Source organism: Bactrocera latifrons, unplaced genomic scaffold, assembly GCF_001853355.1.
Source record: "Bactrocera latifrons isolate USDA-ARS-PBARC rearing strain unplaced genomic scaffold, ASM185335v1 scaffold_438, whole genome shotgun sequence".
In the NCBI taxonomy this organism is placed as follows: domain Eukaryota; kingdom Metazoa; phylum Arthropoda; class Insecta; order Diptera; family Tephritidae; genus Bactrocera; species Bactrocera latifrons.
In genome coordinates, this window is record NW_017537088.1 from 117,247 (window position 1) to 136,696 (window position 19,450).

The 19,450-nt window shown below is 36.4% G+C and overlaps 1 protein-coding gene across 4 annotated transcripts in view; it reads right to left on the minus strand.

The window, feature by feature from the left end:
* Positions 1 to 19,450, minus strand: part of LOC108972899 (putative DNA helicase Ino80) — an 80,607-nt gene that overhangs the window by 24,988 nt on the left and 36,169 nt on the right. For all 4 annotated transcript variants that reach the window (XR_001993681.1, XM_018939790.1, XM_018939789.1 and 1 more), the window contains one exon: positions 15,324 to 15,627. Coding sequence is in view for 3 of the 4 variants with exons in the window: in XM_018939790.1 (XP_018795335.1) it covers positions 15,324 to 15,627 (304 nt within the window). In the remaining variant the exon portion in view is untranslated. The remainder of the gene's footprint in view (positions 1 to 15,323; positions 15,628 to 19,450) is intronic.

Below are 19,450 nucleotides of genomic sequence, written 5' to 3' on the forward strand. Positions count from 1 at the left end.
ATAAATGACGATCTACATGTGGGCCAATCAAAATCCATGATCAGCGGAAATTCCATCGAAACTGTGCGCGAATTCATCAAAAATCAGCCGAAATCATTATTKAARTKCATGGAAAGGGAATTGAACATCTCCAAAACATCGATTTATCGCATTTTGGCCGAACATTTGGGCTTACGAAAGGTGTGTGTACCGTTTGTTCCGCACAAATTGACTGACGACCAAAAATTGCTCAGAATCCAAGATTCGAAGGACGATTATTTSACCAAAAATCACATTTTAACCATTAACCACTCCCCGTATTCACCTGATATRACACMGTGCGAYTTCTTMCTTTTCGAAAAAATGCATTTGCCCATACGTAGRGGCCATTCAAAAGGCTTGAATCGGCATGCTGGCGGCCRTACCCGCCAACGAGCTAAAACACTCGTTCGACATGCTTTTGRACCRTGCAAAAAGCTGTATTGAAACAGAAGGAGACTATTTTGAATAAAATAAACTGATTTTGTARCAAAMATCATTTGTTCTTTGTTTTTTTAAGTCCTRTTTACTTTGGGACGCACCTTGTATAACAACGGAGGGCACCCATGATTTAAAATATTCAGTTTATTGATAAATATAAAAAGCAATAGAAATAAGATCTACAGCAGAAATCGACTGAAAATTGGTGTATGTTTCTGTGTGAAAGGGAATTATTCCACTCAAGTTATCGAAACCATGTCGTTCGTGTGAATGCCAACGTGCGCCACACCAAAAGAGAACTGGCTCATAATGAGTGATAAAAGGGTCCGTGTATGAGCTCAGTCGGCCTAAAAATGTGGTATTGGGTAAGTAATTCTATTATAAATAGTAGTAGGAGGTTTTTGGAACTCAGTCAGCATGAAAAATTGTTTAGAAGAACATTTTTCGAAACTTAATCTTCTCAAATCGGGTGACGATGGTACTCGGAAACTATAAAATTTAAATCGGTATGTTAGATTATGTTTAAATCGATAGGTTAACAAATATTGGTCTTCTTTGAGGGCTTCAAATTGCTCTCACTTCTTAAAAATTTCACAGCCATGCATAATATTCAAAAACTARAAAACTTAAATTTTCCGCAGTATTTAGTTTGGAATCTATAAGTGCTTGTATTTTAGAATGAGTGCTAATAATTAAAAAGAACACGAATCAAAAAAGCTCGCTTTTGCTTCGGCTAAAAATATACGCATAATTAATCTCAAGATCGCTTAATTGTGCGCGTTTTAATTTGAGGAATTTTAGCAGGAGTCATAAATTGGACGTAAAATATTGCCAATACTAAATAAAAACTGTTAATTACTAAAAAATATATCTACCATTTGAGGCAATAACCACTTTGGAGCGATGGAGCAATTGTTGTTGTTATGGCTGAATTTTTTGTTTACTGTTTCCTAATTGGCATTTTCCCTCGGTATGGGGGCCAATAAGGTGTAAATTTATGTGCATAAGTGTGCGAGCCAATGCGTCAGAGCGTACGACTGGCGGGCCGTGTATATAATTGGTTGTGTGTCAAGTGTAGGTATATACATATAATATATGTCATATGTACAGTGTATATATATAGTGTATACATGCATTTATATGGATTTGTGCATATATATGACAACAACTATGCTTCCATTTGTACCAACATAAATGGTTCTATATAGTACATATACCATATGTATATACTTAGTATATAAAATCTACCGTATTATTTTAGTATGAATACCGAAAACTTGAGCTCCTTAATTCATTGTTAATTTCCACAATTCTCGTGTACGCAATTCGCGAATTCGCGCATTTTTAATCGAAAGTTGCATTTTTCGCGACATAAGTCAGCAACTAAGCATGTACTTTAATTACAAATGTACAGTCATGTGAAAAATAATAGGGACACATGGCGGTATTTCGTAAAAATGCAAAGAAAAAGCATATTTTCATTAAGTTTGAAATGGTGTTTTTATTTTTAAATAGATTTATGTTTTCACCATAAGGATATTAGAGCAAATAACTCGAATTCAATTCAAAGAAGAAAAAAATTAATTATTTTACTAGTTTTACCCCAACTATGTTGTGAAAAAATAGGGACAATTGCAGTTAAAAAAAAATGTTCAATTAACTTTTTTTTACAAAATTCTTTTGACTTTTAGTATTTGATTCTTCAATTCTTCGTTGCAAATCCTTTATTTTGAATGACAGYCAGACATCGGCGAGGTAATGAGTCAATTAATTTTTGGCACGTGGCCCGGGGAATAGCTTTCCACGCTTCCTGTATTAGTAGCCAAAGTGCATCTTTGTTTGTTGCTTTTTTACCCTTCAAAGCTACTTTCACTTGTTGCCACAAGTTCTCGATGGGATTTAAGTCCGGTCATTGAGCAGGCCAGCTTAACACGTTTATATTGTTATCCGAGAACCATTTTTTTGCTAGCTTCGATGTGTGTTTTGGGTCGTTGTCTTGCTGGAACACCCATCGAAGGGGCATGTTTTCCTCTGCATAAGGCGGCATAACCTCATTTAATATATTGCAATAAGTCACTGCTATCATTGTGTCCTCAATTCGATATATTGGACCAACTCCTTGGTAACAGAAGCATCCCTCCACCATAATTGATTCTCCTCCCTGTTTTATAGTTTTAACTGTATATTGCGGGTTAAAATCTGTGTTCACTGGCCTGCGCACATGTTGAGTACCGCAGTCAGGGTGAAAAAGATTGCATTTGGTCTCATCTGACCACAGGATATTGCGCCATTTCTCCGCTGGCCACTTGACGTGCTCATTAGCAAAATGTAACCTTTTAATCACATTTGGTTTGGACAGAAAAGGTACTTTTCTGGGTCTCTTTGCTTTTAAATTTTTATTAATTAGCCATTTACGAATGGTAGAAGTGTTGACGTCCAAATAAAATTCCTTTTAAGTTCACAAGGGGATGCAAAGGGATCCTTTTTTAATAATCGCATTACATTCCTTTCACGAGTTGAAGATATTTTTGATTTTCGTCCACGCGTTTCTTTCTGAGGCTTATATTTTATTGCATTCTCTACCATTCTCTTGGAGTAATTCAACGTTTTGGCTATTTTCCGGTACGAAAATCCCTGATTGTGGAGGTGTTTTATTTGCTTACGCAGCTCTGCGCTGCAGTGTTGTCCTCAGCCCATTTTAAATTACTAAGTTAAATTATATGGTAAATTTCTCAATTTATGATCATATAAAATCTTATATACAATAGCTTTATTGCTTAAAAATTTTTAAGAATCCCAATATTTCAAAACCAACACCAATTTAATATTCCCGTCCCTATTATTTCGCACACTATAAAACGATCTTACTTCACAAAATGATCAAGAGCTGCGAAACGACGCCAAATATTTTTTCTTTACTTCAGTGACACCCCAGCAAACAATTGCACGTTACATTTCTGATAATTTTTTTAAAATTAATCAGATTTTATTTTTACCTATTCTCAAGCAAGTGTCCCTATTATTTTTCACATGACTGTATGTATGCGTATATACATATGTATATGTACGCAGCAAAGCCTATGCATACATTTGTTAGACATCTGTGTAAGGTGTTTCTGGGCGTTCTCACTACAATCATGGCCAACAGCACACAATTCAGTCGTGTCCAACAAGAGTGGTTACATTTGGTTTATATACATAAGATATATACATGCAGATACATATGTATAGTATGTGTAGTGCTTGAAATTATAAATATTGCTATAATTGCTGTATAAGTATCTCATAAATACTAATTGTGTGTCTTTAATTTGTGGTTGTTGACATTTGTTGTTTTTTTTTTCTTTTTTTTTTTGTGTCTACTTTGGTCAAATGTTTTAATTTGTCATTCTGCAGAGGTATGTATGCACATAGTGTTGTGAAAAATATATGCAACTGAGTGTTTTGATATGCTCTTCACGCGGAAGGAAGATTCCAATTTAATAATGGTCTACGATTATAAGAGTAATTTAAAAGCACTAAAAGCGGTTAACAGTCGAAATTATTTTCTTGTATATAAAAAATAAATATGCTAAAAAATGTGAAAGTACACTCGTGATCACGCAAACCTTACTACTATAATTTATTAAATTTTTTAGGGCTTTTTTGTTCGTTCGGGATTTTATTAATTTTTTTTATATTYTTATTATGCACAAGTAAACTAAATTATAWTATCTAATTATAATTATAGTTTTTAATTTATTACGTTTAATGAGTAAAACACAAATTAGCTTTTCTGTGCTTGTAAAAAAGAGGCCGATTTTATTGTTTTCAAAGTGATACACCGACTAAGCTTCGTGTTTCAATTGAARAACAAATAAAATAAAATATTAATTTCAATTACAGTGTAAATGAAATTAAATTACAATAAATAAATAAAAAAAAWTTTCCATCGCATGTCAGTCTCTTACATTTCGAGCTCATTTTGTAAAGCTCAATTAATTTATCTCTAACTGAATATGTTTTGTTTTTAATTTTTAATATTTTTTCTTTTATTCACAATACTTGAAAATTTTGAGTGGTAAGGTTTGCGTGGCCACGAGTGTAAATATGCTTGTTTCATTATGTCAAGTATGGCATTTCTTCCAAACTCCAAAGTGTCTGATTTTGTTCGAAAATGATTGAAAGCTAATTTGGTTCGACACCAAAAAACAAAACAAAAACAAAAAAAAAAAATGAATGTTTAAGAAAGAGGGTAAGATTAGAGATGTTTTTTGGTTGAATAAAAGTATGTTTTGCCTTGAAGCATTGAAGAGACTCTACATACTTCGGGGAAATTATTATGACGACACCTTTCAGAAAATAATATATAGTATTTATATACACCAAGAACAAGAACTATCTAAGTTTCGCACATTACTGCACATATGTATTTATATATTAGGGTGAGCAAAAAAAAAAAACTCTAATATCAAGGATCTTAAGCTTTATTTTAAGGGGTTTAAATTCTAATTTCCACAAACTTTCTCATATAAAAAATTAACTAATTTATTACAACTTCTGAGCAAAGGGAAATATTTGAATAATCTTTTTTGACTTTTTCATAAAAATGTTTGGAAATCCAGCAGCTGGTTTCCGGATGCAGCTAAAAAACAAAACAAAAACAAAAAAAAAAAAAAAATCTTTGTTTCGCCTTAACAATCTGTACATTTTAAAGCTTTGTGTTTTTTTTTTTGCATGCGTTCGTTTAAGCCCTTGAATTTCATTGGATACTTTTTGCCGCACCCTAATATAGATATAGATGTGTACTTTGTTCAATTTTATTTATTTTCTCTCTCTCTCTTTCTTTCTTACTCTGCAACGACTAACTCTTTTACGCTGTCATAGACTGTGCTTGCCACTGTGCTTGTAATTTATACCCAATTAACGTGTCAAACAACAAAAGTAGGCGAGGATCTTTGACAYATGCGTAACTGCTGCCAACAACAATAAAAACGTGAAAACTTACACGCGAACAGCTTGGAAATAGTTGCAGATGCATATATATTTGTAGATATTTACTTTATATATTTATTTATATATTTTTGTAAGAATATTTTTGTTGCCACCTGGTTTCAATTAAGATTTTTAGTTAAACATTTTTTTATTATTGTACTAGATAACCTGTTTTGCTATATAGTATCAGTTTTATTTATGTGTCAGCCTTACTAAAACTTAAGCAAAAAGGTTTCGAATATTAAGTAAGCCAAACATATTTAGCGGTCACTTTAGTAGTGACTTAGATACAACTATTTCGACTTGGTAAGACATATGACAATGGGATGTGAAGCATACAAGGACGGTTCATATTTTAAAGCTCAGAAAAAATAATGATATTTGATTATAAATTCAGCAGATACAAAAAGTTGAATTAGAGCGTGGTAAAAAAAAAATTTAACAGAGTATGTACATATATATATTAGAGCGAGTCAATTTGCAGGGAATCAAAAAAACGAGAAAATCGCGTATGCGGGAAATGTTCTACGGAACATTTGTGAACAACATTGCAATAGCGACTATGAGTCTAAAACCGGGTTTGACACAGCCTTTTTTAGAAGAAGTTTTTTAGGCGCCATAAAAACTTGTTCGTCAGTTTTTGAGATATCCGAATGGAATCTAATACGTAGGTGAATTTTGCCATTCTATTCATTATTAGTCGGAATTTTATTTTATGTAAACTATTTGAGAATTACAAGCTCTTATGGCAAACGAATGAAATGCCCACAAATCCGATAAAACTCTGATGTGTTTCGTGTGAGAAATTCGGATATCAATAATACGAAAGCGATCAGGACATAAACGAAAATGAATTTTGTAGAGCACCAAAAGAGCTTTGGTTGGTTATATTACCGAACGGCATCCTCACCCACCATATTATTTCGAGCTGGTTGGCACTTCTTTTTCAGTTGGACTATTTATATTTGCTGAATCCTTTTTATGCCTGGAGTATTGTTAGATATGTCTTAAGAAATCGTTGTGCAGTTACCGGTTACTGAATTACAATGCATTCAAAAGCATTCCATTGAATCTAGCGCGCCCTGGTGGCTATCTTTATCGATTGTCCAGTGAGAATTTCATGATATTTCATAGATTGGATGTGAAGTTATTGCGTTTTARGTGTCAGTATGTTTGTGTTATCGGTGCGAAAATGAGCTTCGAACAAAGAGCCAACATTAGGTTTTGTTTTAAAATTGGCAAAACTTTTAATGAAATGTTTCAATTGTTGAAACAAGTTTATGGCGCTGATTGCCTATCCCGTAGCAGAGTGCAGTGGTTTCAACATTTTCAAAGTGGGCGTGAGGACATAAATGACGACCAACATGTGGGCCATTCAAAATCCGTGTTCACCGGAAATTCCATCGAAACTGTGAGTGAACTCATCAAAAATCAGCCGAAATCATTATTGAAGTGCCTGGAAAGGGAATTGAACATCTCCAAAACATTGATACTAACTACTTCCAGTATTCACCTAATATGGCACCGTGCGACTTCTTCCTTTTCGGAAAAATCCGTTTGCTCATTAAAAGGAAAGCGTTATGCAGACGTAGAGGCCATTCGAAAGGCTTGCACCGGCATACTGGCGGCCACACCAGCCAACGAGCTAAAACACTCGTTCGACATGCTTTTGGACCGTGCAAAAAGCTGTATAGAAGCAGAAGGAGACTATTTTGAATAAAAAAAATTGATTTTGCCGAAAAACTCATTTGTTCTGTTTTTTTAAAGCCCTGTTTGTGTTGGAGCACATCTTGTATATAAACTATCGGATGACCAATTAAAACAACGTGTGATGCCTACGAAATAATATTGCTGATGACTTTGTTCAGGCGATTTCATAAAGTGTTCTGCGGTTATTTCGAGAAAGAACCGAGCCAGCCGATTCCCAATAGATTTCTTGACTAAATTTTCTGTAGTGCTGCTTTGTGCTTATTTGGCTCAATTATTATTGAGCTTGAATTTATGTAAGTGTGGCAACTCTATTGTTGCTATTAAAACAGAGGAATGGAATTAATATACATTTGTTAGATACGAGTATATTGGTTCGAAATATTAAATAAAAGCGAACGAAAGTGCATTGTCGGGAAAAGATAAGATATTCATAAGTTCTTAGAATTATCTTCTTAGTTTTGTAGAAATATAATATTTCTATCACTAACAACTTCATAATCGCTTGAATTTTCCGTTGACAAATTAACTGAACCCTTACTATATAAGGGAACCATGGTGCATGATAAACCTAACCTTACTTTCAAGAAGAACACAACATACATTTTTCCGATAACATAAAAGTTTACGGAGCTGTTGTCTAATAAATAACTGCAAGTCCATAAACAAATTAACACGTTCTAACAACGCCACTTTGCACTGGCACCAGCAATTGTGGCACAAACAGCGCCGTGTTGCAAGTTGAACAATTGAGATTCTCTTTCGCAGAAATATGAAGCAATTTGACAAGCAGGCGTGCTAAAACGCGACGTAGTCACAGCAGAAGCCACGGTAGTAAATTAAAAAATAATTTAAACAAACAAACAACGAGACAATGCACAATGAGTGTTGCGTAACAGCTGGAAGAAAATTGCATGCGCAAAGCGACAATCATCATAACAAGAGCATACTTGCAACTGCGGCAGCAACAGCAAGCACAATTACAGCGGGAGCGTAATCGAAACGACGTGCGAAAGAGGCGGAAAGCGTTGAACGCAAGATGCTTAGCGAGGACGGCAGTGCACAGTGGTTAGCATTGTGCCAACTGGTGCTTAAAAATCATTATTTAATTTTTTTTTTTTTTTTGCATTTTTAAAAATGGTCCTATAGACTTCTTCGTTCAATATTAAAGGATGACCACAACTCATGGACCTAGTAACTGAACTCCATCTGGCATCGCAAATTACCAAAACTGGTCCATGAGTGCCTCATTGGCTTACCATACTAACCTAACCTAACCTAACCTTTAAAGGGATTTTTCTGGGCGTAACGCGCCAACATCTAGTTAAAACTGGTTTAGGGTTTACCTTTGCTTTATCTAATTACGGAGTTTTTCACGTTGTGAAGTACATTAAATAATATAGTTGACGATATTGACAGGAAAAAATATAATAGAAACTTTTTCCCTCCATGCACAGTTTCAGCATAATTTTACGTTCAAAAGTACYGCAATCAACGGTCCGGTCCCCATCTTCCACTAAATAAGATTCACGCCGTCATGATAGAAACAATTTAACAGAACACGCAATAAACACAAAGTACTGTTATCAAGCTTCGTTGCATGTTGATAAGTGATCAAAGCTAATCTAATAAAATGTTTTTTGGACATCGATGGTACCAATGAACGCATTTTCGACCACTGTACATCGCATCGAAACGAAAGACTTAAGCAACGAACGCACGTTTAAACACTTCATTTGAATGCAACAACGTGCGACTGCTGGAATCAACTGCATTAATATATATATTGAAATGCATATACAGTGACTCACAGAGATAAACACGTTTCAATTGAAAAGCCATTACGTTTTCATTCCGTCTTAGAAATGCAGTCAAACATAAATCCAACAAGTCGGTCTTTGAAATAATTCATACTAATTTAAAGGTTTGTGCAGAGATAATCCGCAAAAATTATGAAATGCTAAATCTAAAAGGCCCAGCAAAGGCCAAAAATCCTCTATTCACTGATACTTAGAGACAGGAAGTTGCGGCAAAATATCGCCAAACAATACAAAACCTAGAATGTAAGAAGAACTGGAACACGGTCCTATAGGCATAGGAGACTAAAGTAATTCGTTTGGGATCTGGAGCAGCAAAGGTGCGAAATTATAAATACGCCACGTTTAATCTACGCTGCAGTTTGGAGGTGGCTTCTTTATGGTGTTAGTAGGTTAACGAAAAACAAGAGTCGGAGTCGGCAGAGTCGGACATTGTCTGCCAAGAGGATAAAGATCCGAAACATGCATCAAGGGAATCCCACAAATTGCTTCAGGACATTGATATTATTATACGTGATTGGCTTCCGCAATTCAACACCATCGAGAAACTGCGGTGTATGTAAAATATTGCAAGCGGTCGCAAGCGAAATCGACKCATTGAATGAATTATGGCAGAAGAAACCCATTTCGTCAGAAATATGCGCAAATTTTTGTTTAAGTATGCCTCGAAAAATCAAAGCCGAAAATTTAATATTAACTTTTAACTCTGTTAACATTAAGTAACAAAATTGATCACACTGAAATATTTTATATTTACCTAGTGTTTTTGCCTTTATTTGTTGTTGTTTAGTGAAATATTACTTGTGTTTGATTCTCTCATCTTAAATCTTAAACGAGCTTTTTATCATCGATTAGGAACGTATTGATGCCGTGATCAATTTTGTGAGCCACTGTATATACATACATACATAAGTAGGCATGCATTTGCGAGCTTGTTTACATTTTCATTATTTGCCATTGCCATTTGTTGTGCAGACGCATTTCTCACATAATTGCAATAGGCAAGCAACGGTAAAAAAAAAATTAAAATACATATATTTCTATATACATATATAGTATAATGAAAAACAAACAGAATTGTGTAAAAACAAAAAATGTGGAAACACAAAAATTTGCATCTAAGAGAATTTCACAGCTCGGAAGCGGCGTTCTCTGGCAGCACTAAGCGCGGAGACCATCGACGCAGAAAACCGTTGTGGCAAAATGCATACATACATATCTACGTATTTACAGTTGTATATTCGAACTCCAGCTGTGAAAAGTGTCAGCACTGAGAAATGCATAGCCGGGTGAGTGACTGCACGTGAGTGCGTGAGTGAACGAGAGAAATGACACAGTTTGAAAATTTATGCGTAAAATAAAGAATGGCCAACATTAATTAATATTAAATTAAAAGTGGCAAAATAATAATAAAAAAATAGACATAAAAAAATAACGCGCGCTAATCACTCTGAATGTGAAGTATGCCTTCAACTCAGCAAAGTGGCCACACATAACCAAGGCTGTTTATTAAAACACGCTCCTAAATACATATCTTATGAAAACTGTTGAGTTATTTTTAAAACAGGCGACCCTATGTATTATTCGATACTGACGAAGGCACCAAGTGCTACCTTATTTTGAGAGCAGTAACGCAAGGCTCGGTTGTAGGCCCCTACCATGGAACCCATAGTACGATAGGGTGCTCAGGAAACACCAACCAAAATGCCGTTAAATTACTTGCAGACGATCTTATTGTTTTAGCACTAGCTAAACACCGAGATGACTTTCGGAGCAAATGCAATGAGTGCATTAACTCAATGAGTTCAGCACAGTCTGAGCAAAAGACGGAAGTCTTGCTCATAAGTACTAGAAAAGAAGAGGAAAGTACATCTCTCCCCATATGGGAGTCTAAGATTCATTCACAGCTACAACTAAAGTATCTGGGAGTAATAATAGACTCAAGGCTTAAATTTAAGTATCATCTGTAATACACTGCAGGTAAAGCGAATAAAATCCTAAACGCCTTATCAAGAATGATGGCAAAAAAGGCTGTGCAAAGGTAATAAGATCGGTTGTATTATATGCGGCTCTAATATGGACCCAGGGGCTAGTCATTAAAGCATACGCCAGACAAATGAGCTCAATGCACATGTCGGCACTAAAAGTTATCAGTGTTTTTCGTACAATATCAAGCGWTACTGCTGAAGTAATATCCAGTATGATGCCCATTGACATCCAGGGTGACTAATACGAGCGAATATACAAGTTATCTGAGTCGTCTTATAGGAGCCAAAAGAGAAGAGAGTGTCAAAAGCGTGACAATATGACGTCGGGGTGGCAAACCTCACTCAAAGCACGGTGGACCCACAGACTGTTACCTGACATCCACAGATAATCAGCATCTACAACAAGTTCTGTCAAAAGTACTTTACTACATAAAGTACATTTTCTGCGAATGCTATCCTGTCCTTACGCTGGGGTGAACATTTTATAGAGAAAATATTGAGGCAGAAACAGTTTAGGTAGTGGAACTTGCTTAGATTTCTGCAGACTTTATGGGGTCACGTTGCCACAACCGAGTGCCCCTGATATTAAACGTTTTTTTCTTATTACTTTGGTAACATTTATTCTATGCAATTATTACTTGGTCAAAGGCATGAAGTGGCCAACATTTTTAGGTTGACGTGCATCCTAAGTAACATAAATGAAAAAATAATAAAACTGAAAACAAAACACAGAATTTCTGAAAGYATTTATGCGCCGTCACAGTAAAAGCATAAATACTCAGAAATATTAGCTAAGTTAGCTGCTAAATATCCACGCTGATTGCGCGGCGGCATTAGAGAACGAGAATATTTGTATGGTTTATGCAACGGTGGTAGCAACAATAACAATAAAACAAGAGAACTAAACTTCTTGCCAGTGCTTCAGTACGACTTCACCTGCTCCAAAGCGTTGAGAAACGCAATTTTTCATTGTKGCAAGTAAACGACAACTCGGGTGGCCTCGAGTCTAACGATTATATGTCGATTTTACGTTACGGCAGGTCCTGTTTAGCTCGATAACCAGGTTAAGTAAAGTGGTTCACCTCAGTAGTGCATTGYGATTGTAYTAATTGAATAAAAATATCGAAMAAAGCTTTTGTCTCAAATTTTGTATTYCTWACCGAATTTCGTGTGCGAAATCGTTGCGAATATTGGAAAAAGCTTACGGTGATTCAGTTTTATTAAAAACTTAAGTCAACGAGTGGTACAAAGCCTTCAAAGGTGGTCGAGAGGTCGTTGAAGACATGCCTCGTTCTGAACGACCTTCGACCGCTTCAACTAATAAAAATATTAAAAAGGTAAGAGATAGTAAAAAAGCTGGACATCTCTCGCGAATCCGTTCGAATGATTTGGGTGGCTTATGAAAGGTGTTTCGAGGACTGGAGAAATTGTGATCATAACATAATAACATAACATTCTATGTACATCAGTCACTCCCTAGCAGTCCGTTTTTATCTATATCTATCTCCATATCCCTCGCCCTTTCTATCTGTCTCTCTATTTCTCTCCCTCAGTCGTCCGTATAAATCAACCACATGATTCAAGCATAAAAAACAGCGCAATATTCTCTTTTTCTTTTTGGTTGTAACYGAGAAGTCAACCCACAATCGACCGTTCCAAAAAGAAATGTGGTTCAGTTACAACAAATGAAATGTAAAAAATCCTTCACTATCCAACGTGGTGATTTCGGTGGAAGTGAAAGTAAACATATTCCACCAAATCAATTGACAATAATACTCATACCAAGCTAACCAGCTAACAAAAATGAAACCAGGTTGCTAGAAACACGAATAGATACGGTCGTTAGGACACTCGTAATACTCTCGGTACATGCAAATCTCTGAGGCGCCCGATCATGATGATTTGCTCGGTTACAAGAAGCGAAATGGGACATATTTCTCGGTAAATTTAGCATAATAAAATATTGATGACAATATCGGAGAAAATATTGACACAAACAATAAGTTGTGGCTTTTGTTGGCAGTAAATTTGGCTGCGAAAGGCTTAGCCCACAAACAACAACACAAACATAAATGCAGATGTGCCATTTAAATATAATTTTGGATAGTTCACATGTTGTTGTTGCTATAGTAGTTGTATGCAACATATTGTTAATTGTCAAACATATTTAATATGTTACTACAGCGATTTGGGCGCAACAGTGTTGCCAGATTGGTGATTTTGTGTATGGCAGTTGTTGTCAGTCTACTCATTGTGGCAGGTACAATTGCAGATAAATGTGTGTGTTTGTTGTTGTTGCAGGTGTATGTGTATGACAAATTTTATTGAACAATATTTGTGTGGCAATTGAGAGATCAATTTAATGCAAGAACAAGCTCATGCTCGCTTAAACATCGACAGCTGAACATAAAACGAATAAAACAAAAATGGTGAATAAATGGGAAAACATAAGTTAGAATCGGCATACATTTGAATTGCAATGTGGCTGGCTTTTCATTGGATAAGGTGACCACAAGAAATTTTCATGAATGGTACAAATTGGTGCAGTCCCAACGTGGAGGTTGTTTGTAACACCCAGAATATAATGTCAGAGTAACTGTATAAATGATGGAGGATGGAGCCATGCGCAGGAGTTCACGCAAGTTCTCTGTGCGCCACCATTCTTTTACAAATACCTCAAGTAGCTCACGACTTCCGGATCAATTATCCTCTGGGTGGCTCGGGGACTCCGTCGCCGTGTACTGGCATTTACCCGAGTGGATGGCGTTCATCTAGCTACAATTCACATCAAAGCAAATCTTCAAAATGTCSCTGATTTGTGCCAACCCTACGGCGGAAAGGAAGAAGGTTGTGACCAAAGATGTCTTCTATTCTCCAGCTCTGCGAGTATTCGACGCAGTACCCGAGGGCGGAAGCAGAGGAGGAAGACGGCCTCAACTSCGTTGGAGAGATCAGGTCGGGAAGGATCTGTCCACAGTTAGTATATCGAACACTTATCACATCATAGCGGACACAAGTCTATCTTCAGCTGGAATACTAACTTCTCGTAGCGTTCAACTTGTCAAAAACCTTTGGCACAATCAATCATACAAATTCACTAGAAACATCGAGTAATCCATGCACTATTCATGAACTTTCTGAGCGATCAGGCAATCATCCGTAATGTTTCGAGGACAGAGGGAATTTCCAGCATACGCTATTCTATGATATTGACGTCAGGCAATAGAATCAATGACCTGTGCTCGAAAGTAAACAGTGATCTCTAAAAACTTTCTCGCTTCAGCACTGCACGGAGCTTGACACACTCCACCATTAAATTCGGAGCGACTGTATTCACTAACTGGGTAACGGAGTACTAGATCTTTATATCACAACGGCAATCGGCCTGCCAGTCAAACTACGCTGCACCGTTATGACCACCTTGATGTAGTGAAACGCAGACGGAAAAGCTTTAGACGTGTTGAAATACTGTACTACGAACGAGTATTGGATGCCTTTTGATGTCTCTTGTTGAACACTTAAATATGTGAGATGCGCATGCTTCCGGCCTAAAAACATAATTTGAATAGCACAATTTCCGCCGGCTAAAATTTTTAATATTTCCGTGGTATGAGCCCAGAAAATTTCAGTTTTACTAATCTAAATATAACTAGATCTTCATATTAGAGAGACTCTCATTAAATTCCATGCCATTAAATTTTCCCTGAAGAACTACATATTCTCCGTTTACGAACTTAACAAACAAAAATTATTCTAAATAAAAAATAAAAAGCCAATTGTATGGAAGTCTTATTTTTTTCAGGTGGTCATCTTATTGCACACACTGCGGTATTGGGCCACAGCCTCCATGCTTGCGTCGAACTAAAGCGAAGTCACACAGTTTTTCATGATGTACCATTTCGATACAAAATGTTGCGTACGAACATCACAGCAACAACAAAAATAGGTAATCGAAATACAATAGCAACAATGTGAGTATAATGCTTGTAAGTAGCAAGTTGCGGTGGCAACCCACAGACCCACTAACTGAAATAAATCTTAAAAGCATTGAATTCATTTGAATTTTTTTGTGTGGCCACTGTTGCAAGCAGGTAAAACGACTGCGAGCCTGCAGCAAAACGACGCTGAGCGCTAGAATATTATAAAAAAAATCAAATAAAAACCTCGTTGAAGAAAAACTTGCCACAAGCTGTTGGCATTCTTGTGCAAATCCGACGACAAACGCCAAACAGTGGCCTATAAGACTTTTATATATGTAAGTATGTATAATAATGGTTGYCATTTGTAAGATTATTTGTTTGTGTTGTTTTTTGTTGTAAATTCTTGTAAAATTTATGGAATGCCAGTAAAAATAAGCAAATTATGATTCGGTACTCACTGGGCGATTCGGCACCATGCAACGGACTCTCGCAGTCCACGATCAGCGCCTCGTTATCGGAGTCGTCGTGGTGCATAACGGTGGTGGCGCCGGGCACAAATGGTTCCATATTGCCGCCCGTTGCTGTGGCAGCGCTGGTGCTCGGACTCGAGGTGCCCGATGTGGCAGCCACATCGATGGAGTCATCATCATTTGTGCCGCTGGCATCCAGTTTCGGGCGCTTCATGGCCGGTGAGTCGCCACGTATGCCGGATTCAATGCCGCTACCTGTTGCCGGTATGGTGATGCCACCTGGTTGCGATTGCTGTAACGATAATAAATGTAAGTAATAGAAATACGGAGAGTAATTGCAAAATATGGTGGTTTTTGAGAAAAATTAGCAAATGTAGGCAGAACAATCACACTAAGCTGTAAATAAATTGTTTTTAGAACATGCATAAGTTGCTCTGCTGTAACTTGTCAACACACAATAAATTACTTGATTGCCTGCTTTGAATGCTGGCTCGCGTTCAAAACACTCTAAGACCTATTTTCTCAGTACACATCTACACATACACATATGTATTATATTTTCATCGATTTTTTTTTTTTCCTTATTGAGCAAATTTGTAATTGTAACAATGCTTTCCGCCAATTTGCGTTTTCTAAAAAGCTGTTGGAGGTTCTCTGTCATTCAAGCCCAGCGAAGCGTGATTGTTGGTCGCCTGGAACGTGTCAAAGCCTAAGGAGTCGGAACAATAGCCATTGCCGCGAGTGAGCACAAAGTTGGCATAAAAAGAGTCGTAGAGTCGAGTAAATAATTGAAAAATAGGGGGAAATGTGAGAAAAAAAACTAATGAATTCAAGATTATGAAAGCGAGGATTCTCGAGTGGAGTGCGGCTCGATCTGATACTAAATTGCCATAATGTAAAAGTGAAGTTTACTAAAACCAACTTTCGTACCTCTAAAGTATAATCAAATAAGAACAGGCTGATAAACTGCCTTCGGTCTATATTTTGGCAAAGGCTTTAACATAATACTTTAGTTTAGGATAACTGTTTAATATGTATATATTCAATCATATATATTCAGCCCTAAACAGGGTGTATTTAKTTAGCCACGAAGTTTGTAACACCTAAACAGAAATGTCGAAGGCCCTAAAAAATKTATATATAAAATGGTCAGGCCATAATAGCTTCGGTGTAACTTCGGTGTTCTAGTTTTGGACCAATACTAAGCAACGAATACGAGTTTGTTCGTTATGGCTGGTAATGTTAATAAAAGCTCCAGAATCTTGGCGAAAGTAATTTAYGGGTAATCCGAGTAGAGGTACTTTCTTCAATAGCGTTTTTTTGACAGATCATGTGTGAGTCATGTCAAGCTGTCATCTTATTTTTGTTCAGTTTGGCATCATGGATAGCCTTACGCCTTAAAAACCTTTTTAAAATCGTTCAACTCAATTCGAAAGTTCAATTCAATTCCAGAGAGTGTACACGAAGACCGTGGAGAGATTCGGCGTCGTTCGCAGCAACTCGCACTGATGTATGGAASGACTAGACGCATTTTACGTCAAAATCTTAAATTGAAAGTATATAAAATACAGTTTGACCTTCCCAAGCGACATCCCTTCGCTCTATGGGCTCTTGAAAAATTTCAAGAACATCCAACGTTGTCGAAATTGCACCATTTGAGATGAAGAGCAACTTGAAGAAATTCAAGATCTGTCATTTCATCCAGAAAAAAGAACGGTTTGGTGTTGTTCGTGGGTCGGTGGAATCATCGGCTCATATTTCTTCAGAAATTATGCCGGTGATCTCGGCCGCTTTTGGTTTWAACAAAACGGCGCCATTTCCCACATATAGCATCAATCAATTGATTTATTGAACGAGTTATCGAAATTGGTGTGTAGTCTTCAAAAAATAAATGGCCCAAAATGGTCTTTCGAATGATAATAAGCATTCCTCATTAAATTTTTAGTTTCTGTGTTCTTTCTTTAAAAAAAAATAGGTAGCCTCGAAAAGGATCACCCATTATTTGTGCATTGAGAACGAACTACAAATTGATCATCTTAACATTTAGAAGAAAAAAAAAACAAGTTATAGTTCCAGTATGTTTAAACCAGAATATAGGTAATCGAATTCTCTACCCACTTGACATTTCGCTAAACGACAATGTGTCTTCTTTTAGTAACGATGAGTACTAGGGAACCGCTAACAATGACTTCACCTTTGCTTTATCAGTGTGGAGGAGAACTGGAATGCTTGAAGTCTTACTAAAATAKGAGTTGTCGAAGAAGGCCCATAAAGTTTTGACCGGTCATAGTTCGAAATCAGCATGATTTTTGCCGGGCTTTGAGTAAGGTAACGGGGTTTCCAATGAGCTGTTTGATTTATTTTGAATAGAAGTTTGGGCAAGCTTCGGATTTGAAGTCTAAGCTTTTAGGAGTCAAAGAAACTAAATGCTGAACTATAAGCTCATATCAATTTGTCAGCTTCCATTAATTTGGATATAAACGTACATGTCGCTTTTGTTACTTGATTAACGGACACAATGACCACTTTGAACTAAATTTAGTTAAAGAACTAAAAAAAAAGACTAGGAAGTAGCAGATTGCATTGGAAGCAGCTAGCTAAATATCAAATTCAAATTGTGAATAGTATATCACTCATTTCCGTTGAGTTTTGTCAGTAGATGACCTGTAATGTAAATATTAACCGAAATATACAGTGGTTAGCGGTGCTAGCATTGATTTATAAATTATTATGTCTTAACTTCATTATAATTTGACGTAGTGTTTACTGAAAGAAGAAAAAGCCCTGCAGGAAATGTTTGTGATTTCTGAAGATAGATTTCTTCTGCGGAACAATTCCAATTGTATTTAAAGCGCAAGWTTGGACGCTTCTTTGTCGATATATGGTACTTTTGCATTAGATTCCTCTGGCAAAACCTTAACGATTTTGAATTGTATGGAAACTTTTCCTTAACTWGAGGTTACTCAAATCCAAAATTGCAAATTACTCAAATCCACTAATCCGATATCCTTAGTACTACATAATTTCATGACCTCCATATTTCTGCAAGTTACGAAAATAGATTTGGTGCAGTGCGAGTTTAGTTCCACCTTAGCAGATTCAGCAAGAGTATGTGGTCTATTTCCTACATGGCCGTATGATACATAGGGCATATACACCGTACACTCATTCATGGTTTTGTCTTCCACAAATAAGAAAACATAACACCAAGTTCTGTATACAAACGGAAATTTCTGTTTCTTATGATACTTATTCCCTTTGCCATTCAAAATCGCCACACAAATGAATATGGCACAGTGACAGACACTCGTTGGCGATTACCCCAACGGTGGCAGAAACCGTAGAGTCATTGTCAGTTAAGGCCAGTTTATAGTATAATCAGTGTTCCATTGAAGGCACAAAATCATTTACCGAAACGGATGAGTAAAAAAAAAAACAGGAAAGAGTTGAAGAAAAACGCTCAAGAATATGTTGCTCAATATAGTATAGATCAGGGTAGAAAAAATTTAGATGGAAGTGGAATAAACAAAACTTAAAACATTTTCCGGCCAGAACTAAAAAGAGGTATACATATATGAGGGTATACTTGACTAAAATAGAGGCAAGGGCAGATTATAATAAAAAGCTGTCCAGTGGGAAATGGAGTGGCATGTTACAAAAAAATTATTTGAGAAGATAACGTTAGTGATTAATTAGGCAACATAACAAAAGCTCAGAGATGGTTTTAGTGATCTTAACTAGAATAGTTTCGGGGTGATTAAACTACAGTATATGGTAGCCAATGGAATTCTCTGGGCTACGTTAGTCCAAAATTWCGGTAAATAATGAATGAATTAATTTTTTTTTTATGTGATCTTAAGCCTTTCCTTGACTTATTTGAAAGTTTGTAGCGTCACAAAATTGTACTAATTTTATTTTATTTTTGTTAGATTATCCTAGATGGTCGAACCTAAAAAGGGGGTACCTAGAAATCCTATRAAAATGTATCAYGAASACYCTGATAAATCCACAAAGCGCTWTGAGTCGAAAAAATCCGAGTTTGTCGCGTTTGTTCGTGGGTGATCCTGGGAGAGGCGTGTAGGTGGTGGTTGTTGCAACTTTCGAATCCGCAGGTG